The sequence below is a fragment of the Desmodus rotundus genome, chromosome 1, assembly GCF_022682495.2.
Source record: "Desmodus rotundus isolate HL8 chromosome 1, HLdesRot8A.1, whole genome shotgun sequence".
NCBI classification, from domain to species: domain Eukaryota; kingdom Metazoa; phylum Chordata; class Mammalia; order Chiroptera; family Phyllostomidae; genus Desmodus; species Desmodus rotundus.
This window is the reverse complement of record NC_071387.1, coordinates 4,199,180-4,225,537: the sequence shown is the minus strand read 5'-3', so window position 1 is coordinate 4,225,537 and position 26,358 is coordinate 4,199,180. Positions and strand designations below refer to the sequence as shown.

The following is a 26,358-nucleotide window of genomic DNA, read 5'->3' as shown; positions in this document are numbered from 1 at the left end:
GAGGGGGCTGGGCACAGCAGCCAAGGGCACCAGGGACCTCCCAGGCTTGAAGAGGACACTGGGTGGAAGGTGGGGACTTTGGGGAACCAGCCCCACCTTGGGGCGTGAGTCCTGGCAGGTCAAGGAGCTGCATCCTGGCCCGGGGGCCTGGTGGGATGGTGCCAGCCCCTAGCCACAGATGCCGTCAGCACTGGCTGCTCCCGGGGCTCTTGGGGAGAGGTGGGGTCTCCAGGCACGGTGGAAACAAGGGAGGGGGATCTGGAGGACCAGAGGAGACTGGCTTCAGACCTGACTTGGTCTGCTAAAGGGGCTCCAGGGGCTGCCCCCATAATGCCAGCTGCTTGGGCTGGCAAAGTGCAGGGGCAGCGGGGAGCTGTGGCCGACTCCTGGCCAGGACAGACAACCCAGGAGCCAAAGTCTGGGCAAGTAGAATTTTGGGTCGTTTGCCCTGCCCCCCCATCAGAGGCAAATTGGGGAGGGGGGACAGTGTGAAGGTGACCTGCGATCTCATCTGCCCAGGGCGGTTAGTGTCGAGGTGGGCCTGGTGCACCCCAGCGACGAAAGAGCTGGTCAGCCGAGTGCGGGCAGGCAGGCGACAAGCGGGAGCGGCTGGGGTGGGGAGCGGAACGGGGGCAGTGCGGGCGGCCGGTGCGCGGGGCCAGCCTAGCGGTCCTCGCGGACCGGCCGGATCTTCATCTCTGAGAACTTGAGCGAGTATTGCCAGCCGGTCCAGGAGGACCACTCGACGCCGTCGGCGTAGGAGGCGTGCGCGCCGCGCAAGTACTGCCCGTTGAGGTTGGACGAGTGGCAGTTGCGGTACCACCAGGCGCCGCGGTAGAAGGCGGCGCAGTTGTTCTCGGAGTGGTCGCTGTCGCGGTCCTTGGTGGTGAACCTCATGCCGCTGTGCTTTAGGAGCGAGTCCCCTGCGCGGGCACACACGCAAGTGCGCACTAGGGGCGCAGGTGCAGGCGTGGTGCTCCCACGCATATGCGCGGGTGCGCGCACGCCTGCCCCGACAGACCACTTGGGGTCCCCGTGGCTGGCCCGGGGTCTAAGCGGTTTCTCCCTCCTCCCCACCGTTCACACCCTCCCTTGCTTTCTTGCCGCTGCCTAAGAAACCCAGCCCAGAGGGGTTCAGCTGCCACACTTCAGGGGCCAAGCAGAGCCCGAACCCCAGGTGTCCCCTTTCCTGGCTCTGGGCTCACTCTGCTCATCTGCACAGCTGGCGAACCCTCCAGGCCCTGCTGGCTGGGCAGGGCGGGGGGTTGGGGGGAGGCGGCTGAGGACCTCCTCTGTCCTCCCAGGTTGGGGGGACTGGTGGCCGCCAAGGCCACGCACCCCGCCGCCCGGAGCCCTACCTGCAGTGCCCGAGTAGTCGGCCACCGTGAGCGGGAACCCGTCCTCCTCGGGATCCACGGAGAACAAGCCCACGCCGAAGCTCCCGTAGTGGGCGTAGGCCGTGCCGTTGTCGAAGTCCTCCAGGTCCACGTGCAGCTCGTAGGCCGCCTGCGCGGTCAGCGCGTGGAGCCTCTTGAGCCCTGGAGCCGGGAGAGAACGCGCGCAGGAGGAGTCGGGGCCTGGCGGGCCACCCCCAGAGAGAACCCGGGAGAAAGAGGAGCTAAGCTCATAGTTGGTGACAGCAAGGTCACAGAAAGAGGGTGTCTGTGTCTCCTGCTCCCTCCAGGGCCTGACTCAGTACTCCCCCTGCACAACACCCAACCCACCTCGTCCCTCCCTCCATCCATCCCTGCCCCCCAGCCCTTCCTGGCACATCCTGGGGTCTCCCGCGGGGCCTCCCTCTCCCCCACCACACTCACCCACGGCGCTTCCCTGATCCTCTGATTACCTCTTGATGATGAGGCCATTTAATTAAACACCTTCCAGGTCATCAGAATTTGTTGATAGTTCATCAGCCTCTCCCTCCTGCCTGCTTTCCTGAGCCCCACACCCCACTGTGTGCGGGTCAGCGTGTGCAAGCTTACGGGGCATGAGGGCTGTGTGGCCCTTCCCCATCCAGCCCCAGGGGGGGGGGGGGGGGGCGGGCCTTGTTCCCAGGGTCCGGGTCCAGAGGAAGGGAGAGTCGCTGACCTGCCCAGCGTCTCCCTGCATCTTCATCTTCCTCCCCTGGACCCCAGGAGGGCCGGGCTGGGACAGCCTAAGGCTCTTGTCTCCCAGCCTCTCTCTTCTCCGCCCCTGGCTGGGCTTTCTGCACAAGCCTCTCCCCCTCTCTGGGCCTCGGCCTGCACCCCCATGGACTGGGCCTCCCGGGGCTGATTGATGTGAGGGGCCAGAGGGCGCCCCAAACCCCAGAGCAGGCCGTGGGGAACAGTGACAACGGCCACTGCCTAGACGGCGCTCACAGAGGCCGGGCGCCGTGCGAGCACTTCCCGTGGATTAACGAACCCGTGGAATCAGAAGGAGTCCAGTTTCACGAAAGAACCCCCGTGCTTAGAACCTAGAGCGATGCCCAGCCCGCTGCTCAGACGGTCCCCGCAGTCGCTGCTGCTGTCACGGTCCGGCGAGGCAAGCACGGCTGCTAGCCCCATTTGTAAGTGAGGAATGAGTCACAGGGCTAAGTAACCAGCCCAGCTCCCACAGCTGGTGAGTGGCAGAGCTGGGATTTGAACCCAGGCAGATTTGCCCAGACTCCTTACTCTTCCTCGGTTCCTGCCCAGGACAAGGGACCCGATCCAGGAACAGGGCAAGAGGGAAGCCAGCCCAGTAGGGGTGCGGGAAGATTCCTTCCCGCACCCCTGGATAAGCCTCACTCTTCTCCTGATTCTGCATCACAGTGCCCACCCATGAGGGGCCCCTGGGCAGGGTGCCCCAAGGGAGGGGCCGGAAGGGATGCTGGGGCCTCTGAGTTCCTCTCACATTCAACTCACCCTTCTTCCTGAGAGTGCCACCTCCCTCCCTCGCTCTCCCCCAGCCTTCACTCTGCCTTTCTCCAGCCCTTGGTGACCCGCCAGGACACTCCCAACCCCCACTCCCCCGGGCCCCTAGGTGGGGTGCCGAGCTCCTACTGTCACCTAGCAGTTCAAATCACAGGGCTCGGGAGAGAAAGGGGCCAGCGGGTGAAAGTGGAGAGAAAAACAGACCTCAAACTTCCTCCTCTCCCTGCAGTGGACTCCCAGGTGGATTAAAGGCCTGGACCTAACGTGTAACACGGAAACAGAACCCGAGAAATGGGAGAAATGTTTATCCAACCGGGATGGGAAAGCAGGGCCTGAACCCCAGATGGTAAGGAGGAGCAGGCTGGCAGCGCTGACAACACGAAAATGCCCAACTTCCGGGAGACAACAATTATGACTGGGAGCACGTATGTACCTCGTGTGTGACATCACACACCGTAGAAGAAGATCAGTAACCTTAATATATAAAAAGCTGCCATCACCCAATAAGAAAAGACAGGGCCCTGGATGAGAAGTGGCAGGAGCATGGAGGAGCAAAGGGAGGGAGCCGCGCAGGACTTGTGGGCCGGCCGAGCGGACATTGCAGGCCGGGCTCGCTCTGCCCACAGCTAATCAAGACCCTGCTGAAATGCTTCCTCCTGCACCTTCCGCAGCCGCCGACAAATTTCCATTAAGACGCCTGGGTGGTGGAGGCGCCACCAATGCCCCACAGCGGTGGGCAGTGATGCGGTCCCAGGGTCCCCACCTGACCGCCTTCTCCCTGTCTTTACACCCGCCTGGACGGGGGCATAGGGGGAGGGTCTCCCCGCCTAAAAGCTGCCCCCAGGCCCTGCCCCTGCCCCTGCTTTCATTGTTCAGTGAGGGGCGAGGTTCAGAGCTCAGCGGGCTCTGGCATGCGAATCCTGCCCAGGCTCCCCAGCCCCAGCGTGCACACACACACACTGGCCTGTGACTTGCGGCCTTGGCACCAAGTGACCACTCTTTCTGAGCCTCTGTTTCCTGCTACACCCCTAGGGTGGGTGCGAGGTGTCAGGCTGGGCCTAGAGGAGGGCTCTGCTCATCAAGTCCACACTGGGGTGCACGGCTGGGGACACAGCCAAGGTCGGGGCAGGGGGGTCCTGCCCTCAGAGGTTCCAGGTCGGAGCAGACAGGTGTTATGCAAATGATGGCTTACATTGCCACCCAGCTGGGCCTGCACATTCAGGGGAGTGGGCACACGCCTGCACCCCGCCCCGGGACCCTCCCGTCCCCGCCCCAGAGCCTGGCCCCTGGCCCTCAGCCCTCTGGTCACATGCCTCCCACCTTTGCTGTCACCTCCTCTCGCTCCTGCCAAGCTGCTCCCAACCCCTCGGGGGAAGGTTCCAGATGTCCGCGCCCGGGAAGCTGAGGCGGGACAGGTGCAGCACAGGCGTGCGAGGTCGCCCCGGTGACGGGACGTGTCATCCCAACGCTGTGCGTTCATTTTCGTGTAAGTTACAGTGCCAGTGGGGGCGACTGCTCACAGGGACACAGGGTTTCTCACTGGGGTGGAGGGGACGTTCTGGAATCGGATGGTGGGGACGGCCGCACAGCTCTGTGGACGTACTAACACCACTGACTTGTGCGCTTTCACATGGGGAATCGTGTCTCCAAAAACCCTGAACCCTCTCTTCGAGCCACAACGCCCGGATCTGTGGGACCTCAGTTCTGTGGTTGGTATGGATGCTATTCTTTAGAATGCAATCGTGTTAGGTATTCAGAATGTAAAATGCCGAGCTCACAGGTAAGCAGTAAGAACACAACAGTAGTCGCAGTAACGGGAATCCGAGCTCTCTGCGCCAGCGGTGGGCAGCGTGCGCGTGCCACAGGACCCTCGGGAGCACTGACCTCGAGGGCAGGGCATTTTGGGGGTTGTCCCGGCCCTTGCTGTGCATGAAACTGAACCCTGCACCCACCCACAGCTCCCTTGACTCAGATCAGTGACCAAGCCCCATGGCACCCCCAACACAAAAAGCCTACGTGTCCAGGGGACTCGTGGTGGCAGCCGCATGCCCCGTGTCTGCCTGCTCCTTGACCGCATTCACTCTGAATGTCCTGACGCCCCTTGGACCCAGCACCTGTGAGCTGACCCAGGTGTGCCAGGCCAGGGAGATGCAGACGGCCACCCGTCTGGGGCGGGCCCGCTGCCCTGGCCCCCAAGGCTGGGACACTCAGGGGGACAGCAGGCCACCTCTGCAGGCGGCGGGCCCCTCACCTAACCAGTGCTCTCCTGTGAGCTTGCCGAAGCCATCCCGGTACGCCTCCCAGCCTCGGAAGAAGTTCACGGAGCCGTCCTCCCGCCGCTGAAACACCTGCAACGGGAGGTGAGGGTTGGGAGGTGAGGATGGAGAGCGGGCGCTGACCCCCCAGGCTCCCAGCCTCCCATTTGTCCCCCTGCCCCTCCTCCTGCTCCGGGGGGCAGGGACGGAGCCTCCCGTTGCCCTCAGCAGCTCCCAGCACGGGGCCTGGAGCAGAGCCGGGATTCTGGGGGGCTGCCGTGGCCCAAGGTGGGACTAACTGAATGACCCCAAGCCCTCCATACATCCCTTCACAAAGGGCTCACAGTCGCTGGGGTGGGGTGGAGGACACCCAGCCTCCGGGCCACCTCTGCTGCCTCGCTGTTGGACCCTAGACTGGTCCCGTCTCTGCTTGGGCCTCAGTTTCCCAACTAGTCAATAAAAGGGGTGGACAAGGGTCCTGATATCTTCCCCAGGTGAAACCAAAAGCGAAGAAGAATCCATTCTCAAGTTTTTAAAAACCGAGAACACCCCCTCCCCGGGGATTGGCCTCCAGAGCTCTGCCAGTCACCCCCACCCACACCCACACCCACAAAAGAGCCCGGCAGGGGATGAGGGGATGGTTTGGGAAACCAGAGCCCCAGCCCCTCCTAGGGAAGGACAGGAGTCGGCAGCAGGTGGGGCTGTGACTTGGGTGCTGATGAACAGCCCCTCGGCCTCTGTCCCTTATTTAATAACATTCCTGGCTGGGGAGTCGGGAGTCCCATCGGTTAAATTACTCTGAAATAAGCACCACGCTGGTCCAGGCCTGAGCTGCGCCGGCGAGTGTGTAAGAGATCCGCTGACAGTCCCCTCCCCCTCGCCCCCACGCCCCCTTCGCGGCTTTCTGTTTAACCAGCCTTTTCCTCCTCATTTGCAGAGGCAGCGCCCCTGGCCGTCGGCCTCTCCATCTGGGCAGCCCGAGGTGTTGGGTTTGGCGGCCACGCCAGCGACCTGCCAGGTTCATTACTAAGCAGCCTGATTTCAGCCACCCGGAACTGCCCGGTCTGCTTGCAGGTGCAAGAAAACGCTCTGACATCGGGCGGGGGAGGGAAGTGTCATCTCGTTTTCAAGCTCCACGACCTGAAACCCGGCCCAGCCCTGAAATGTGGGCGTTGTCAGGAGGGGCCTGCTGAGCAGGAGGAAATTTGATCGGGCTCAGAAGATCTGAGGAGTGCGCAGAGTGGATTGGCCTGCAGATTGAGACCCTGAGCACACCCTCCACCCTCGGAAAGGCCTAATCCTGGCAGAAGCGGAGAAGGCAGCCTGTTTGGGGGGCAGAGATTGGGGTAGAGGGGAGCTGGATGGGGGGATGGGCATCTCATAATGGACCTGGGCTCCAGAGCACCAGGGAGCTACTCCCCTCCTCTAAGCCTCAGCTTCCTCATCTGTAGAATGGGGACCTACCAGCACCCCAGCCATCTACTGAAAAAGGCTCAGGGCCTGGCACAATGGACCTCAGTAAGTGCCAGCTGGAGGTGGCATGCGGCCGCAGGCCTGTCCATGGCGCGGGTCTTCCCCGCTTCCCTCTCCCTCAGCCCCTGCTCTCCCTGCTGGACTTGGGCCTTGTACCCTCTCCTCCCTGAGTTACCCAGGGGGCCAGCTCCAGGCCCCTTTTTTTCACTCAGATATCCCATTGAGCACCTCTGCACCAGGTGCCAGCTGGGGGAACTGAGTCAGGGCTCGCCCCTCAGAGCCTCAGGGCAGAGGGACAGGGGACTGGTCTGAGGGGTGAGGAGGGGAGGGCTCCAGGATGGCCCTGGAGGAGGGACAGGGTGCTGGCCCCGTGTGTGCCCCTGTGTGGCCTGGGTGAGAGTTCTGTCCCCTCTGGGCCTCCTCCGCTGAGAAGCCTGCCTCCCAGACCTCAGCCAGGAGTGAGGTGCACAGCGGCTGGAAGTGTTATTGCCACCCTTGCAGTTTCCCCTGTTTCTGCCAGTAGGATGTCGTCGGATGTGGGGTGCCAGGCTTTGGGCATGAAGCCCAGACAACCTGCCCATAAGGACAGACAGCCAGGGCAGCCAAGACCCGCTGGTGCTGAGGGTCGAACCCTCCTTCCCCGACCCAGAGCCAAGGCCCTGTGTCCCCCACCCCCACCTCATTACTGCACACGGAGGCTCAGGCACCGGCCAGGGGCAGGCAGCCGTGAGCAGCAGGGTGGGCGGTCATGCCCTTGGCCTAAGGCCGGGCTGGACACCTGGAGGCCATCGTCCCACTGCCCACATTCACAGGCGTGACTCCCAGGGTTTACCACCGACCAGGGCGTCCGCTACCTGGGCCGGGCCCCTCGTCTGCTTGCCAGGCCTCTGCTGCCCAGAGCTGACCTCGGAGCCGCTCCGAGGGGCTGGTGCCTGGCCAGTGGGCGTGAGCATGTGTCTGGGGGCCCCCTGGACCCCCAGCCTCTCTCCCACACCTGGGACGGCGCACGGCAGCCAGGTTAGCGCTGCCGACATTCCTGACAAAGTGGTCGGCATTGCCGCACTCCGCAGCCATGGCAGTCGTTTGCCGGCCGGGCCCTTCACCCTGAGCGCTGACGAACCGCCCCCACTGGTCCTCGAGGGCTGCGATGCGTCCGTGACGAGGCGTTGCAGAAGCGGCTCTGGGCTCGTGGACCCGGGGAAGTTTACACAGCAGCACATATGCCAGGGGTTTCCCTCTGACACAGGAGCTTCCTGGAATGGCGCCTGCCTTCCTGGGAGGGACGGGCTCTCATATTTCTGTCCCGTTTTATTCTGCTCCCCTCTCTTTGACTTAAAAAACAATGCCGATTGCAGCCCATTAAATTGATATCACCACCTGCCAACACGTTGCAACCTATTGCCGGCCACTGCCGCGGGCTGTCCTTAGGCCTCGGTACAAACACCGCGTGACCTGCTGTCCCGGGTCCCAGCTGGGGTCTCAGACTGGGAACCCCGGCCTCACCCCAGAGCCGATCACAGCGCCACCTGCTGGCAAGTTCCAAGTGCGACAGGCAGCCCCTCCCCCATCCTCAGACGTGCACGGACTCAGGCTGCAGTGCATCTGGACTTCATGACAGAGCAGGGGGCGGCCAGAAAGGCAGAACAGAGAGGAAAGTGGGTAAAGAGTTGGGATTCTCTCCCTATTCTCTGCCCACCCACAGGACATGAATCCCGCTTAAGGAAGAAAGAAAGGGGAGCCCCGGCTGGTGTGGCTCAGTGGATTGAGTGACGGCCTGTGAACCAAAAGGTCGCCAGTTCGATTCCCAGTCAGGGCACATGCCTGGGTTGCAGGCCAGGTCCCTGGTGGGGAGCACATGAGAAGCAACCACACATTGACGTTTCTCTCCCTTTCTCCCTCTCTTACCCTCTCTCTAAAAATAAATAAGTAAAATCTTAAAAAGAAGAAGAAGAGGGAAAGGTAGGGAAACAAAATCATTACTTATCAATTTGGAGGCTAAAATGTCCATCAGTCCAGCCCCTGGGGCATCTCCATGGTGTTCCGGCTGCGACGCGATTGATGGAGAAACGCTGGCGGCCACCATGGCCTCTTGGGCAGGTGCCCCGAGCGAGCGGGAAGACAGAGCCCCTTTTCTTGGTGTGGATTTCTAAAGCCAGCCATCGGCGCATCTCCCCAGGGCCACCGAGGGGCTCAGACAAGGGAGCCGGCCCACATGCTCCCGCAGGTGGTGCTCCGGCTTCAAAGGAAGGAGGAGCGGGGGGCGGGCGGGCAGGAGAGTGGCTGGCTGTCCCGCGTGTCAGACAGGCTCCAGGGATCCATCGCACGCTCCGTGGGCCCAGTCCCCGCCGGGGTGCCTTCCTCAGACGGGCCCCGTCCGACCTGCTCCTGGACTGCCTCGGTGCCCGGAGCACGGAGTGGTTGTCCTGAGCCCCAGGGCCTGGCTCCGTGGTCACCCCACCCAGATGGCGCCCTCGGGGACAGCCGCCACTCTGCCCTCCTCACCACAGCCCCGGAGCGATGGCTCCGCGCCCCTCTTGTCACTGGGCAGGGGAGAAGACAAAGGCTTGGAGAGGTGGGGGCGCCCTCTGCAGAGCGGGGGTGCCCCAGGGCTGGGTGCGGGGAGGCCCACGGACGCCCAGAGAGGGGGGCTGACGGCACACAAAGGCTGAGGGGCCCCCATGGCCGAGGGACTTGAGCAGGGCTCCCCCACACCTGTGAGCCTGCCTGGCCTTCACCGTAGCTGAGCTGCCGGCCCAGCTGCAATCCAACTACGGGGAGTCCTGGGCCGGCGGCCCCCAGGAGACCAGTCTCCATCGAGACTCCAGCCAAGGGCCTGCGCAGCCATCGAAGTCTGGGCTCGAGTCGTCTGCAGAATGAGAGGGCTGCTTCCCCAGACCCCATGTGGCGTCCCTGGGCTCACAGGGGCGACTCTGGCCCTCGGCCAGCTCAGAGCCCCGGAGACATGGATGCACAAGCCAGCGGGCTCAGGGCAGAGAGCTACCTGGGTCATGGCAGGTTCCCGACCTGTCAGTTCCTTTGATCTTTGTGCCTCAGTTTCCTCATCTGTAAAACGGGGATTATTACAGCCCACAAGGTCTCAGTGATGGTTACATGTGCTGGTTGCCACACAGCATTCCATAATGGTAACAGCTGTGGTTAGACCTCCTGGGAGCTCAGAGGAGGGGGCGCCAGCCACTGGGGGTGGGGTGGGGGTGGTCTAGGAGGGCTTCCCAGGGGAGGAGGCGCTCAACTAACCGGTTGATTGAGCAGGGTCTTGGCAGGTAGTCAGTTGCTGAGGCCCAAGGGATGGGGACTGGGTGTGTCCAAACCCTAAAGACGGGGAGAGGGCGTCTCTGCCACCACAGAAGGGGCCTCTGGAGGCAGCATCTGGGATTTTCCTGGGCTCTGATGAAGCCTCTGTGGAAACCAGTTACTGGCAGGGCTGCGCTGGTGGCAGCCTCCAGCCTCTGATTCTGGGGGGAGGGGGAGACTGTGGCAGAGACGAATTCTTGCTTCTAAAGAACAAAGAACTTGGATGTGTGAGCGAATGCCGCCCTTCAAAGGAGGCCCCTGGGGAGGCTGCTTTCCTGGGACACCTCTGGGTCTCACTGGCAAAAGCGCAGGTTCTGGGAAACCGCAGCTCTGCCTCTCACCGGCGTGCGACCTCTGAGAGGTCACAGCCCTGCTGAGCATCTGTTTCCCTCTCCATAAAAAGGCGGCGTCTCCAACCCTGTGGTTACCCTGCAGGGTTGCAGCCAAGAAGCAACAACAGAAAAGAGGAAGCCAGGCGGCACACAGTAGGTCTAACCAACATCACCTCCCTCCCCTTCAGAACCAGCTGCCAAGCCCAGTGGGCCCTGCCTTGTTTTGGACTGAAAATGGTACCCCCGGGCTTGGCTCTCAGCCACGCTTCTCAGGCTTGGCAGTCAGCGCCTGGCACACACCACTCAGCTGCTGTTTATCAAGTGCCAAAGCACCGGCCGAGCCTTCTCGGGCACTGCCCCGCCCCCCTGAAAGTTGAATGTCCAAGCTGTTCAGACGGAGGCAGCCTGGTCACTGCCCTGGTCGTTATCAGCCTGTGCAGGCTCCAAGGACTCCCCAGAACAAGGGCAGCCGGTGCCAAGCCAGGGTGTGCAGTCTGGGGACGCAGCAGACCTCCGGCCACCACAGCCTGACGGAGGAGCCAGCACCCCTGGCGGGGTCACCACGGTCCCAGAACAAGCCCTGCCATCGCCTTGCTGACCTCCACATGCGTGTTCCCTTTGCCTGGAACACTGTTCCCGCCTCGTTCCCCAGGACTCGGACCCCCATCTGGGAGCTTGTCTTGGCCGCCCCATGCTGGGTCAGGGGCTCTCCTCTGGGATCCTGCATGCCCCCCAGCCTTGCAGCTGACAACTCCCCACCCGGCCAGGAGCTTGCTGCTGAATCCTCTGGCCAGTGGTTCAACCCGTGAGTCACTGACTGCCTGTCAGTTCCACAGCTGTGCGCGAGGCTGGGTGTGCCCCAGGCCAGCTGCTCATGTGCTGGGTGCCCTTGGACAAATCTCTTGCCGTCTCTGAGGCTGCCCAGCGAGCTCCAGGGATTGGAGGGGTGCTGGAGCTCTGTGGGGCAGGGCCGTGGGATATAAACCGGAAAATACCCCTTAGGCGGGCAGAACTGCTGAGCCCCATCCCGGCCCCGCCCGTGTCTGGGAAGCAGGCTCCGACTGGAATTCCAGCCCCAGGCGCCCCGTCCACCAGGGAGAGCCCTTCAGGGCCAGCACCCGAGGCCCAGCAGTTTGGAGGCGGAACCTAATAAGGATGCATGGTATCGGTGGCCGGAGAGGCTGCGGCCAGCTCCCTCCCAAACAACAATTGAGCTTCTGACAGATTCCGTGTGGCAGGGAGGTGGTCCTGAAAGGCGCCCACAGGTGTCTGGGAAAGCACTGCCTTTGACGGAAGCCCAAATGGATACTAACGTTTATGGGCCATGCAAACGCTTCCCGGCAGAGTGGGGCGTTTCTTCTGGGCTCAGTCAGGGTGTGTGAGTGGGAGGTAGTGGTGGGGTGTGCCTTGCTCACCCGCTCCCCTCTGATTGCGAAGCCCCGGCCCCAGGAACTGCCCGCCCCCTGGCCCACTCCTGAGAGGCTTCCTGGGAGACTGAATGAAGATTCACAGCTCGGGCGGGTGTCTCGGTCTTTCATTAAGTCTGTCCGAAGCCTTAACTCTGATTTTTGGGCTCTGGCTGGTAGTTGGTGCTGTTCTTCCTGCAGAGGGGGTCCCAGAGGCAAACACCATAACTCAGCTGTTCCAAGTTAGGAAAACAGAGAGCTTTTAGCCCCCGACACAGATCCAGGGCATTTGAAAGGTCTCCTCTGGAGCTCGGAGAGAGGTTTAGAGGTCGGTCTGTCTGTCTGTCTCTGGGCCTGTGGGGAACCCCGCACTCTCATCTCACGTCCAGCCTTGTGGAGCCGTCCAGATGCGCTTACCTCACCTCCCCCCACCCCTGGCCCACCTACGTCACTTGGGTACCCCTGGGCTTCTCACCAGGCTGCCCCTGGCTGGGCCTGGGGGGCTCTGTTTCTGGCTGGGCAGCCGTGAGCTGGTTTCTCGGGGGCACCCCCAGTCTCCCCCCATACACCCCTTTCCCGCATCAATCTTCCACTTTCCGTTGTTTGTCATTCAGACCGCTAAGTGATGTGGCAGGTGTCCCCATCCCCCAGCTGAGGGGACTGAGGCTCCAAGAACATCAGTAACGTGCCCGTGGTCCCACAGCAGGCCTGCGCCTGGACGTCAGGGCTTGTGCGGAGTGGCCATGCCCTTCACCTCTCTGGCAGAGGGCTCAGTAATGGCCCCAGCCCTGTCTTTCCACTGCCCGTTAGTACTTTTCATTGCTCCTACTTCCCACCCAGCAGGAGCCAGAGGCATGAGGAAGGCAGGATAGCACCTGGCCAAGAGACCGGCAAGCAGGGTCCCCGATCCCGGCAGCCATGCCCCCTGTCACCTGCACGCACCACGCAGGTAACCGGACAGAAAGCCAGTGTCCGTGCGTTGGCCCTTGAACTGACATTAGCCACAGGCACCCCGGCTCGCCCCAGGACCCAGCCCAGCCCGGCCCGGGAACCAGTGTTCTGGGCGGGCTGGTGCTCAGGGAGCGGAAGGTGGCTCCACAGGCAGGCGACAGGGAACGGGTCCAGCGTCTGCTTCCCGAGTGGCCCCCAAGGGTCAGCTCACAGGCTCCACTTGCCCCGGGCAGGTGGTGTCTGTGGGTGTGGAGCTCCCTGGTGGGATGTCAGGCAGGTTTGTGGGGGCCAGAGGGCCCTGGGCCGGCCAGGGTAAGGGTGGGAGGCTGGTGGCCTTGGGCCCGGGGCTGGAGCCCAGCCTGGACAAGGCCGAGAGGAAGCCCAGACTCACCGTCCAGCCGCCGCCGTCCGTGCGCATGTCGCAGTAGACCTGGAAGCCGGCGGGGTCGTGCGTGGGGAAGACAGAGTAAACTCCGTCCTCCTGCTGGCCGCTCAGGAGGACGTCCAGACAGTCGCGGGGCCGAGAGCCTGTGATGGGGAAGGCCTTCAGGGGGCCTGGCCCACCGCCTGGGCCCTGCCCCCTCCCTCTGTCCCTGGGCCTCTTTGTCCCCCAGTAATGTCACTTGGGTTCCAGATCCCCAGCCTTGGGGTCAGACCTTGGCTCTGCCACTCCCTGCGGGGGTTGTGGGTGATGAGCACTGTCTCTGAGCCTCTCTCTGCTCATCTGGAAAGTGGGCACAAGGAGCCCCGATTCATTAGGCTGAGGGGCGGCCCCAGTGCTGCCCAGCAGCAGGAAGTCCTTGGCAAACTACTGCAGTGTGGCAGGTGAGGAGCAATGGGGGGTGAAGCTGGGTACCAGGTCCCTCAAGGAAGGCGGCCTGTCAGCCCCACTCACCATCGGCACAGCCCCGGGGCCGCGATCCCCTGGCAGGTGCCCTCTGCAGGTCGGCCTTGACTCGGGGCCGGCTCAGCCCCCGGTCCCTGTGCAGGGCGTCCAGGACGTCACTGACCAAGTTCACCAGGTGAGCCACATGGCCCTGGCTCTCGGACAGAAGCTGTGGAGCACAGGGGTGATCAGAGGGGGCAGGGGCTCCGGCGGGTACACAGCTGTGGCCCCTACCCAAGGCTGTCTGAGCCCGGGTGCTCCACGGACAGGGCTCGTGTGGGAGGGGCGGGGGTGGCTCCTGCTTCTCCCTCTTCTGTGCCTTCGGCCCCGTTGTGCGTGTGCGTGTGAGTGTGCAGGAAGCACCTGGCATCCAGCAAAGCTGGGTTCAGACCTCAGCTCACCCATTTTCCAGTTATGCAACGGGAGGGGTGAGTGACTTAACCAAATGGGCCGAAGTGGCCTCCCGGCCTGCTGCCATGGGACCAGTGACACTGCGGGAAGTACCCAGCATGAGCGGGGCCCCCAGCAGAGCACCCAGTGCTCGGCTGCCTCTTACGTGAACTCCTAAAGCACCGTCCATGTTACGAAACACCCTCACCCAACCTCTCTTCCGATCCCCGCAGGGCCTAGAAGGCTGGGGGGCCGGATCTGCCCACGATGGGGGTTGGGGAGCCAGGGGCACTGCCCCCCCCCCCGTCGTCCCCCCCGCCCCCGCCCCTGGCGAGCTTTGATTTGACTTTGCGCGGCTCTCTCATGTCCAGCGCCTCCCCTCACCCCACAGCGCTGCCCGGTTGGAGACCTTGTCTTCTCCTTGTTACAGTTGGGGAAACTGAGGCCCAGAAGGAGCGGTCCCTGGCCGAGAATGGCCTCAGGCTGTGTCCCCAGGGCTGTGCCACCCCTGTGTGGGGAGTCCAGGGTGAGGGCAGTGGTTGGGATCCGGGCCCTGGTGTTGACTCCGGATTTTCCCTTAGGCCCTGGAAGGGCAGCTGAACTTCCCCATGCCTCAGTTTCCCCTCTGTGAACCAGAGAAATGGGACCCGTGTTGCAGGGGTTCATGCAGCATGTCAGGGGGCCTGAGCACTCACTTGGTGTTCTCTGTACCTGCCCCACCCCCTGCTGGTGGCCACCCTTCCAACCACCTACATCCGGAGGGGAGCAGCTCAGTGTGGTGCTGTCCCAGGACCTCCAGGTGGGGCCTGCGGCCTTTGGCCTGAAGGGTCTGGGGTCTGTCATCTCCCCTCCCCCGGCTCTGGGAGGCTGCAGGACCATGAGGAGGGGAGGTCGTCACAGTCCTGCAGCCAGGGGCCAGCCAGAGGGCGCAGAGCCTGCTGGGTCTTTACATACTGAGATAGTAGCTCCTGAGATAATAGCTCCTTCAAGGAAGGAAACTAGGAATAGGCTGCCTGCAGTTTGCAGAATGTGACTCCTGGTTTGTGCGGAAGCAGAGGCTGCAAAGCTTTCGCTCCCTGACAGTTTCCCCTCTGCTGAGCAGGTGATTCAGTGCCAGCGGCCTGCGGTCTGGGGGAGCCGGGCAGGGACGCACGGGGAGAGTGTTCCGCCAGGATTTCTCCTGCTGGCTGCTCTCTCCCGGGGCTTTAGTGCAGCATCAGGCAGACGGGAGCTGGGGGGAGCCCCTGGGGGAGCCCCTGGGGGTGAGGGTAGAAAGCAGGGTGTGTGGGGGGGCAAATATCACCGGGCTCATTGGTGAAGTGTCTAGGGTTCTGCCCATGTTTCTCAGACGCCGCAAACACATGAGAAACTCGGGCACTGCCCACACTTGCTAACAGGCAAGGAAGCCCTTGGTTTGAATGAGCAAGTGACTCAAGTTAAAATGTGCACAGAAACAGGCCCCGGATTGTGGGCAAGCCCGTCCCTGCTGGCTGAGCGGCCCGGGTGCGCTCCAGGGGACCCAGCAGCTGCAGAGGCAGGCACTTGGAGCCGCCAGGGCCCGGAGACAGGGCACTCGCACGCTTAGCCCAGCCTGGCCCTCCGTGGCAGGGGGTCGGGATCCCAGCCCTGCTTATTAACACAGGGGCGGGCCTGGCACGCGGCGGTCTCTCACTCCTTCTGCAAAAGGGGTTGTTAGTGGGGCCCCCATGGCTGACACTTCAGGTGCAAACAATCTCCGCCATAATAAGACAGGAAGCTGGTGTGCAGACAGCACCTCAGGTGCGGCCGCCGGCCCAGCCTGTGCCGTCAGCAGCTCCAGCGCCCTGTCAGGTGAGGACTGTGTCATCCCCATTTTACAGGTGAGGAGACCCACCCTGGGGAGGGTGCCCGACATGCCATGGGTCCCACAGCCGACACTTGAACCCGGAGGGCAGGACCTCTGGGGCCCGGGGTCCCAGCCACGGGTGCACGAGTCTCCCTGGCACTCGCTGAGCTGCTGGAGAGTCTGGGGTGAGGCCCAGGGATGTGCCTTTTAACAGCAGCTCTGGCAGCCCGGACAGGGGTGCCCCTGGGCACTGCTTTGAGAACCCGGGTCTGATCAGCTGCGGTTCTGGGAAGCGTGGGGAGGGGCTGGGAGCCAGGCAACAGGCTCTGCAAGACAGTTGGTCTCTGAAATCACCCTGAGCCTCTGCTGCTCCAGCCCCATGAGGGGAGGTGTTCTTGCTGTGCTCCAGGTGTGGTCAACGTGGTCAGCGCTGGAAACTCTCACCCTGGAACCTGGCTTGGCTTGGGGGCACAGGTAGGGACAGGCTGGGGGTCTGGTTGGGCTCACTCACCAGTCCTTCCTTCCCTGGAAAGCTGAGGTGTCCAGTGGCAGTGAGTGGGGGGCGGATCTGGGGAGTGGGTACAGCTCTCTCTGCCATGTGGCACCACCGGGAGAGGGCTTGCCACTGACCTTGAATCTCAATTTGCTACCGAAGGTCATGACCTCACCAGCATCCCACCTGCCCTGCAGCACCTGGGAAGCCCCCAAAGCCCTGGATCTGACCTGACTGTTGAATGCCACGGGTCCTACTCAAAGAAATACCCAGGTCCTCCGGGACTGTGGGCAGAAGACAGTTGGAATCCTGGCACCATTAACTGTGTGGCCTTGGACGAGAGACTTGCCTCTCTGTGCCTCATCTGCCCATCTGTAGGAATAGCAACAGCCCCTGGTCCCGGGGCATTTGGGGACTCAGTGAGACCATGGATGTCAAGTGCCCAGCTCAGGGCTGACGCCAAGTGGCAACAACCCTGCCCTCCCGCCACGACCTCAAGCTTGGACCTGGCCCTTACCTGGATGAGGTGGGCCTGCTCGCTCTGCAGGGCGCTGAGCCCCTGGCCCAGGGCCCCGTGCCCCTTCCGCAGCCCTGCGCACTCCGCCTGCAGCTCCGAGGCCTGGGTCAGAAGCCGGGGCAGCTGGTCGGCCAGCGTGTCCAGCAGCTCCCTGTCCTGCTCGCCTGCCAGCCGGGGCTGGGCCTGGTGCTCGGTCAGCGCCTGCAGCACGGAGGCCTGGGCGTCCTCCAGGTGGGCGAAGCCGCCAGCGAGGTCGGGGCAGCGCGGGTCAATGAGGATGCTGAGGTGTGAGCTGTCGGCTCTCTCCACGGTGACCAGGGCGCCGTTGGCACCAGCCGGCCCGGTGCTGACAATGGGCGGGGGCGCCGTGCCAGGCGCGTGTGCGTTATTCAGGAAGAGCACCGCGCCTGTGACAGCCACGGCCAGCAGCACGGCCAGGGACAGCAGCACCGTGCACAGCACGTAGCCGCAGCTCGGCCGCTGCAGGTCAGCCAGGGCACATGGACAGAGACGGACAGACAGACAGACAGGAGAGAGAAGGAAGAGGCAGCCTCAGGGGCAGACCAGGGCCTCTGGGCAAGGCTCAGGGGGAGCCCTTCTTGGGGACAGGGGAAGGGAGTCACGGAGACAGAGGAAGGGGCACAGCAAAGAGAGCGAGAGCGAGAGATGCTGGGAGACAGAGTGGAGAGGATGGGAAGGGACACCAATGGAGATAGCAACCCCTTCCTCCTCCCGGGCCCCGCCCCACCCCACTCGGCCGGCCCAGGGCACCGAACCCTCGATGTCTGGAGAGAGTTGGGGCCAGGTCCCCACACTGCCATTTCCCGTGGGGTGACCGAGGGGCCTCACCTCACTGTCCTCACCTGTAAAGTGGGGGCAATGGTGATACACCCTGCCCCTGAGCACCTGCCGTGCAGACTCAGGAAGAAAGAGCTCTAGGGTGACAACAACAGTGCTACAAATTGTCACTCTGTCTCAGCGGAAGGAGTGCCTTGGGGTAGTGGGGGCCCATCACTGAAGGTCCCTTTCAACCTGGGGCATCCATGTCCCAATCCCAAAGCCTGTGTGGGCCCCTGAGGCTGCCACAGGTCAGGGCACAGGGGGCCTCCCACGCACCCTCTCCCCCTTCGTCCCTCCTCCCCTCCCCTCGCTGTCCACAGAGCAGACCCCAGGGGGAGAAGTGGTACACGGTGGGAATGGGCCTTCGTTCTCCTAAGGAGGCGAGGGCTGGGGCGACAGGGTGGCTGTGCCCCCCAGAACCAGAGAAGAGACAGTGCAGCAGACGAAGGATGGAGGCGGCAGCCAGGCGAGAACTGGACCTGGGTTTGGGGGCACAGTGGGGGCCAGCAACAAAGGAAGCTGGGACCCCAGTGCAGCTTGTATTTGAAGTGCCGTGACATGGTGACAAGTCTGTCACGGCCAAAAGGGAACTCGCAGAACGCCACCAAGCATGTGACGCCTGGGGAAACTGAGGCCCAGAGTGGGCAAGGGGCTTGCCCCCCAGCCTCCACCACTCCCCTCCCCCAGGGCCAGCCACCTCTAAGAGCCCATCCCCCACGTTTTCAGCATTCCGGTGGTGATGGGTCTTTCAATGAGTGAGTGCACTTGGCCCCGCCCCCGGCACAGCGTGCTGGCCGGTGAATATCAGCAGCTTTCAGTATCTCGTGGTCAGTGTGCACAGCGTGTCCGCCAGGGCTCGGTGTTTTTATTTTCCGCCCAAAGTGTACTTCTCTGTGCGGCTGATGCCAGGACGCCCCGTCTCCTCTTTCACGATGTCACGCCTCTGGTGTTGGGGGGCATCTTGCTTGCTTCGGGACACGTAAAGCAGCGGCCCCCCTTGCGTCAGGTAACAGGCCTTACTGTGGGAAAGTGTGGTGGCGCGGACAGCTGCTTCCCCACCAGTTCAAACGCTACGAGTAACTCCTGAGTGTCCCACTCGGCCCCGGAGGGCGTTGGGGTCAGGGGACAGGGGCAGGTGGGCAGGCAGCCCCCCAGGGAAGCCGGCGGTCACTGGGGACATAAGGGAGAGAATTCCTTAGCCCTCGATGTTCGCTGGTGCGCTGCGAGACTTCCCACACCAGGGGACCAGGGGCGCTGACTTCTTTTCCCTGAGATTGTCAAGCAAAACAATGACAACGGCCAAGCCAACGGTAGCCGTCCCCGTGTGAACGCCCCGGCTTGAGCCACAAATACCAGTTCAGATAATCGAGTTGACTCTTACTGGTCACATCACATAACAAGGTTGCTTCTGATTGGTTAATTCTTGGTACCAGAAATCCTTATATACAAGTACAGGTACCTGCTTTTTTAAAAAGTCACTTTGTAGCAAAAAGGGTGGGTAATCACTGTTATTATTTTTTGTAAATCAATCAAAATTATACCTATTTTTTGTCAGATCAGCAAAAAACAGTTTTTGGCGTTCCGCAGAATTTCGGTAATTAGTTTATGTGTGCCGTGAGATGAGACGGGTTGAAAATCGCTACCTCGGCCTGGCCCTGCCGCAGTGGGGACTCACTGCGCCCCAATTTGCTCCAGCCCCCTCTCCCCACACCAGCCCGGGCCCCAAGGGCCACATCCATCCCGGGCTCCACACGCCTGGATGGGTCACTCCACCCACGCCTGCCCCCAGGGCTCCTTTCCGCCAGCTCTGCACCAGCTGGGCCCTGGACTGAGGCATCTGCTTCCCCTGCTCCTTTTCCACTGGGCTCACTCACTCTCCTCCCTCAGGGCTCAGCTAGATGCCGCCTCCTCCAGGAAGTCTCCCTTGACTGTTCCCTCAGCCCTCCTCCTCTCAGTCCTTGCTGCCCCCTCGGCGGCAGTTAATAAGACAGATAGTCATCACTTTTCAATTCATTCAGACACCCAGTCAGCATCCACTGGTGTCCCCATGAGCCAGGCTCCAGGTCAGCCCCCAAGGAGGTCACGGTGGACACTTGTCCCAGCCCTGCCCAAGGGAGCTCGTGTCCCATAGGCTGTGAATCCTGCCCTCTTTGGGGGCACGGATCCCTTTGGGTGACGATAGCTGTGGACACAGGGAAAGCTGGCATTTGGGGGCTGGCCATCCCAGGCCCAGCGACTGGCCCTGGACCAGGAGGCCCCGAAAGGCAGAGGCCTGCTCACCGCCTGGCACGGAGTGGCTGGCTGGCAGTGGAGGGAAGAACAGAGGCACTAGGTCACTTCTCTGGGGCCAAGCTGGCATGGGGAGGAGGTGGCATCCCTGGGACCTTCAGGGCCTGGGAAGGCAGAGGCCCAAGACCCCCATGCTGAGCCCAGGACCCCGAGGCAGGGCACCTCTGACCCTGTGGCCACCTCTGATGGCTGACAAAGCATGAAGGCAGCCTGCAGGACGTCCCAGTTCCCCAGCTGGTACAGGTGAGCAGCTTCCAGACCTGCGGACACCACCTCACACCTGCTGACCCTGGAGCACCTCCCCTGGAACCTCCAAATAACCCCTGCTGTGCTTGGATTCATTCTGCAGGTGGGAAAACTGGGGCCCCAAGAGCGGAAGTCTTCGCCCAAGGTCACACGGAAGGCATCTGCACCCAGGGCCGGGAGGCTCTGGGACGGCACCGTCTGTGCCCAGGCTGCTTGCTGAGCACACACCAGGGCCCCTCCTCTGCTTGAAGTGTGACTGGGGCTAGAGACACACAAAGCCATGTGCCAGCAGGTAAGGCCCCGTCAGGCCCTCCCAGAGCCCGTCGGCGGATGCCCTGCCCCAGGCAGTGTCCTCCAACTGCAGACCACTGACGTCCCCAGCTGGCGAGGCAGTGGCCCACCATGTCCCCTGCATCTCCAGGACCCCGGCCCTCCAGGGCACCCACTTCTCCCCAAGCCCCAGGTCCCTGGCTGGAAGGCAGGGGTCGTGGAGGAGGGGAGGGGTTCAAGAAAGCTGCAGGGGGGTCCCCAGGGACAGGGGACCGTGGAACTCAGAGATGAAATGGGCCACTCAGCAGAGGAGAATCAGTCTTCAGAGACCACCTTAAACGAGAAGTGCTCGCTTTTACAGGCTGCCGCTGACGTGCCTTGCAAAGAAATCTGCCTGAGACAGTAAGGGGGGCTTTGGGTGGCTCGCAGCCCGGCCAGGGGTGCTGTGGGGCTGGAGCTCGGTGATCAGCCTCGGCCATGGCTGAGGGGGTGGATGCACACAGACCCCCTCTCCAGCGGTGAGGGAAGGGGCCCCAGGAAGGGGGCAGGAGGGGAGCCCCAGGTTCAAGGCTCCTGTTGCCCCAACCACCTGCATGAGCTCCCGACTGGAGGCCTCATTTTCCTTGAGACCCCCAGTGCCGGCCCATGGTCAGGCTGCCCAGGAAGCCCTGGCCAAAGCGAGGACAGGATGGGCTCGGGCCGGGGGAGGCAGGAGGCAGGAGGCAGGAAGTCCCAGAGGAGCCTCACCTGCGGGGTGGTGTCTGTCCCTCTGCTTCGTCTGAGTCCTCAGCCTCCAGAAGTGGACGTGGGACCGGCAGAGGGAAGGAGGGCTCAGGAGGAAGGGCCTCACTGCCCTGGTGCCCTGAGGGCCCATCCTGCCCAGCTGGCCCTGCCGCCTGCTTGTATTCTAAGGGACGTGGGTGGCGGCTGTCCCCTGGGTGGACTGAGCCCATCCTGCGGGTACCAGAGTGGGAAGAAGAAAGTCCCCTCTAGGAGGGGCCAGGCAGGGTGAGGCCAAGGTGCAGGGCGCCCCCAGCCCATTTTCTGGGGTGCCCCGGCCAGAAGCAGGGGGGCTATTCACTGAGAGACACGCTGTGGGGCTGCGGATGGGGGCAAACGAGGCTGCGTGGTGTGTAGTCTGGGGCCCAGCAGGGGCTCTCTGGGGAGCTTAGGGGGTCAGCGGGGCGGGTGGGAGGCCCAGTCCCTGCCCTACCCCAGGGGAGTCCACCTCACTGCCCCCAGAAGCCCACTGCTGGGCGAAAGGCTTCTGACCTGAGCTGAACCCTGAGCCCCTGGCCCTGGAAGAGAGGCATCCCAGAGACCCCTAGAGTGAGGGGCTGGTTGTTCTCAAAATTCTGGGGTCCCAATGACTTAGAAAGAAGGCCTGTGGCCCTACTCTATGAGCCGCAGGCAATGCACTTGGCCCCTGGCTCCCAGTCGAGGTCACAACACAGCTGGCTAATGAGCGAGGGGCACAGAGAAGGGGCTCTGGAAAAGGCAGGTGGAGGAGGGGGTCCTGGACTTGTAGCCCGCAGAGACCTCTTTCTTCCTTTCACCCCCCTCCTCTCCCACCCCTGCCCCAGGGGACATCACCCCAAGCCCCAGGAGCCAAGAGGAGAAGGTGTCGTTTCCAACCTCGCGCCCATCATGCTTCATGAGGATGCCCTTTTCGTGAGTCTGCTTGTCCCCCAGGGACTGTGGGCTCCTGGGGCAAAGGCTCCGACTGCGTCTCCTAGCTGCGCAGGGGGGACTCTGTGATCATCGCTGAGTGAATTAAACGCAGCATCGTAAAGCTCAGACATCAGGAAGAACCTCTCAAGATTTTTTTTTTCTTTCTGGGATGTTTTTAGAAGTTTCAAAAGTATTGAGAATTGCCTGGGGTAGGTCGGAGGTGGACCGCCCTGTGGGGTGGCTTGGCAGGGGACTACTCAGGAACAAGCCCCCCCCAGGAAGTGGTTACATGGTGGCTTCCTGCCCCACACTCCAGGACTAGACAAATCATGGCTATTTCTAGATCCTTCCATCAGAGCAACTCTGAACTCCTGGCAAATATTCCACCGCCATCTCCTGCCTCAAGGGCGTGCAAGCCCCTTCGTTCTGCGGGGGAGAAGGGAGGCTCTGATGAAGGCGGCATCTTGTCCAAGGTCACCCAGCAAAGGAGGAGCTGAGGCCAGACGGGCCAGGACAGAGCTAGCCCGAGGCGTCCCCGGAAACACCTGGACACAAGCCCTTCATTGGCAGTGGGTTCCGTGAGTCTGGGAGTCACGAAGCCCGTCCCTGGGAATTAATTACAGGACGTGGCCAAGCAGGCTGAGTGGAGAACAGCCAGCCTCTTTTCCCTTCGTTTTCCCACCGAGGCTCGTCGGCCTCCAGGCAGGACCTAGCTCCAGCTCTCTTAGCCTCAGTTTCCCCATCCATCAAGTGGGACGATCAGCCCTGCCACCAACCCCCCAGGGAGGTGTGACTAAGAAACGGGAGCTGAGGGGAGAGGCCACTGGTGCTAGGACTGCGGCACTGCCATCTCCTCCCAGAGAACATGCCCGTTAAAGCCCCGCAGCCAAGCCCCGCTGCAGGGACCTGGGGCGCCAGACCCCTTTCCCTGCTGGGCAGAGGGGTGGTCAGGGCCCCGGCAGCCTGAGAAAGGGGGCAGGCTCTTTGAGAACTGCCACCCACCCACCTGGAGTGTGAGAGTGCCCTACGGTTTGCAAAACACGCCAGTATGTCCCTTGACCCTCCCATCAGCCCTCGTGAAGTGAGAAGGACGCGGAGGTTGCGGTTCCATTTTGCGGATGGTGAAGCCCAGGCCCAGAGAGGGCGAGTGACTTACCCGGAATCACACAGCATGTCAGACTGAGAAGCAACTAGAAGCAGGGCCCCAGGGAACAGGCCTGGAGGGAAGCAGGGTGGCAGAGGTTCTCTCTTCCGACTCAGGGTAAGGGAAAGGCCTTACCTGGACCTGGCCCAGGGGACAGCCTGTCTACATGCTGGGCCACCAAAGGGACTGCAAGGTGAGGCAGTGCTTGATACTGGCCCAGGCCCCCGGAGCCACAAGCCCTCAGCTGCCTCTGATGCCCAAGGGCAGACAGTTGGGCCCTGGCCTGGTGGCAGCTGGAACAGGTGTCCCCAGGGAGGAGCAGAGAAAGGCAAGGCCAGCCCAGGAGGCCCTGAGGCCACATTTCCAACACATCCCCAAGAAGCCACCTCCCTCTGAGACACAGAAGCACCTGCTGGCTCCTCTCCCTCAGCGCCCCCTGGCTGAGGCTCCATGCATCTCAATTCAACAAATATCCCTCAGCTCCCCGCCCCCCCACCTGAGAGGCCTCAAGGCCAGCGGCTTGAGCCCGGGGGAGACCCCAGGCTGGGGGCCCAGAAGGAGCATGTGTCCAAAGGAAGCTCCTGATCGAAGAGAGACTCAGGGCTGGGGCACAAGGCGGTGAGATGGAGGCAGCTGAGCAGCCCAGGTGCAATGCTGCTGGGACTTCGAGACAGGCTCTGGGCACCAGGGAGGGCTTCCTGGAGGGGATGGCATTTAGTAGGTTTTCCCTGAGTGAAGGGGTGTGTGTGTGTGTGTGTGTGTGTGTTGAGGAACTCAGTGCAGCCAACACAATGAGACAACAAAAGATTGGAAATGGGCAGCCCGGTGTGGGACAAGGGGCTGGCAGATGACAAACGCTTAGTACCTGTAAGGGGCTAATAACAGGGGAGAATGGGCCAGGCTAGGGATGGCTCTGAACGACAGGTCTAGAAGGTAAGCCTGCTCTTGCTTAAGAGGTCAGAAAGTCAGGTCTCTTCTCTGGGGGTGGCTGGGCTGTGGACCTGACCTAACAGGTAACAGACCACCCTCAAGGCACCAGGGGTGGCTTGGGGTCAGGCTCGGCTTCTAAGCCTTGCTCCCTGGCTGACATGCCACGTAACTGGGGCGTATGCCCCTGCCTCCCTGAGCTGCCAACCCTCTGTGATTGGAGACTGTGCGTCCGCACCTAGTCCCCAGGCTGCTGTGGGAAGTGCGGTTGGGAAGGAGCTTTGCAAACTGTAGAGCTCCTGCCACAGCGCGTGTCACTCCAGAAGAATGAGCAAGTTGCAGCTCAGGAGAGCGAGGGGCCGCCAAGGCCCGCCCCTGCCGCCCCCTCCTGCGGCTGCCAACACGAACTGTTCCTTCCCCAATGACATCTGTCTGGGAGAAATTTGAAATTTAAAACGGGCAGCTCCATTAATTCCTCTCCTTGGCGAGCGGGCCTCCTCATCTCGCCTGCCTGCCCCAGTCCCTGGGCAGCCTGGCCTGGGGCCACCCCAGGGCCGCCCCTCCCCTCAGCCTCCCGTCTCCAGCCCCCTGTCTGGCCAGCCCTGGAGCTCTGCCCTCGCCCTCTTCCGGTGCTCAGCCCTGGGCACCCTCCAGGCCTGCCCACTTCCACTACCCCCGAAGAGGCAGCAGGAAGGGGGGGCGACGAACAGACCTGGAGCCCACAGACCCGGAGCCCACAGACCCAGGTTCAAATCCCCGCAGAGCTGTGTGCCCTCCAGTGGGACCAGCCTGCTCAGAGGCTTGCTCTCTGGGTCTCTGAGCTGGAGAAGCGCCAGCCCAGCATTCTCACAGGAGGCAAATACTTATTGATCCTCTTCTGTGTGTGTGTGTGTGAGAGCGTGCGGCAGGGGAAGCTGGCTAAAGTGGATTTAGAGGAGATGGGGGCGGGGGGGGGGGGGGTCAAGTCTTCCTGAAGCTCGGGTGACCATGCCAGGCACCTGGCACAGAGTGGCACACAGCTTGGTGAGTAGTTAAGATGCCCGTTGTGGAGGTGATGAAACAGACTCAGCGAGGGGTCGCTCAGCCAACTAGAGGGCTGGTCGCACTGGGAACTAAAGGTCCCTCAGACACAGCGTGCACCGGGCATCTGCTGGAGGCACAAAGGGGGCCCTCCCTCCTGCAGGGGTACGGACCCATCCGGAACCCCAAGTTCAGTCCTCCTCTGGAGGCGATGAAGAAGAGGGCTCCTGCCCTTCCTTCCCCGAGCCTCGCGGGAGGTGCTCCCCAAACTCGAGCCCGGAGCTGGGTGTCCATCCCGACAGCCAGATCGGCCACTGCCAGGGACCCGGGGTGTCCCCACAAGCCTGGCCGCACGTACCTGAGGTTTGTCGCGAGGCCGGTCCTCAAGTTGAGGAGCGGTGCCCATGGTCTTCCACCGGTCGTTGACCATCTTCTGGCAGGACGGGCGGGGGCGCCGGCCGAGGCGAGCCGCTGCGGAGCGCAAAGGCGCCGAGGTGGGCGCAGGTTTCAGGAGCGTTCTGCCCCCGGGATCCCTGCCTCCGTGCCTCGCGCCGGGGCGACCCGGGCCAGCGGGCGGGCGTGTGCAGGTGTGCGTGTGCGCGCGCGCCTGTGTGCACGGGTGTGTGTGCGGGTGAGAGCGGGAGCGCCAGAGCCGCCCGCCTGCGCGCCGTCCCCGCTCCCAGCTCTCGGCTCCCGCGCCTCCGCCGCGCGCTCCTCTGCCTCCGCCCTCCTCCCTCCCTCCTCCTCAATCTCCGCGTCTTTTTTTTTCTTTTTTGTTTCGGACTCTCTTTGCCTTTTATTGCTCCCCAGTCTCCCTCCGATACACACGCACACCACACTCACATTCACACACCGCGGGCTGCGGTTGTTACATTCCACCTCCAAAAGGCCAAGATACGAGGGAGGCAGATCGGGCCCTAGACACCCGGGGCCAGCGGGAGGGCAGCAAACGCCTTGGGCAGCCCAGCCCTCGCTGGCCCGCGGAGGGACCTGAGAACCCCCGCGGCGCCTCCTCGAAAACTTCCTCCCCGGCGGGACTCCGGCCAACTCTCCGTGCGCCCGGGTGCCGCACCGGGCGGGTCTCGTGGGCGCCCCCGCCCGGCGGTCGGCGTCCCCAGGGAGTGGCGCGCGCTCCTCCTGGCTCCCAAAGCGCAGCAGGGCTCACTCCTAGACCCAGATTGGGAGGAAGGCGGAGAGGCTGGCCGGAGTGCGCCCCC

At 62.8% G+C, this 26,358-nt stretch overlaps 1 protein-coding gene across 1 annotated transcript; it reads right to left on the bottom strand.

Moving 5' to 3' along the window:
* Positions 1-594: 594 nt before the first annotated feature.
* Positions 595-25,815, bottom strand: FIBCD1 (fibrinogen C domain containing 1). Its single transcript, XM_024562437.3, has 7 exons — positions 25,500-25,815; positions 16,735-17,214; positions 13,519-13,678; positions 13,015-13,151; positions 5,146-5,242; positions 1,359-1,538; positions 595-923 (listed from the first exon to the last, which is right to left on the bottom strand). The coding sequence occupies exons 1-7, from the start codon at positions 25,569-25,571 to the stop codon at positions 664-666; spliced, it is 1,386 nt and encodes a 461-aa protein (XP_024418205.2). The 5' UTR covers positions 25,572-25,815; the 3' UTR covers positions 595-663.
* Between the last annotated feature and the right edge of the window lie 543 nt (positions 25,816-26,358).

Coding starts and splice junctions, on each gene's coding strand:
- FIBCD1 (XM_024562437.3), bottom strand. CDS start 25,571: ATGGTCAACGACCGGTGGAAGACCATGGGCACCGCTCCTCAACTTGAG. Junction 13,152..13,518: donor GCCCCGGGGCTGTGCCGATG/GTGAGTGGGGCT, acceptor TCCCCATCACAG/GCTCTCGGCCCCGCGACTGT. Junction 924..1,358: donor CGACTACTCGGGCACTGCAG/GTAGGGCTCCGG, acceptor GTGCCCGCGCAG/GGGACTCGCTCCTAAAGCAC.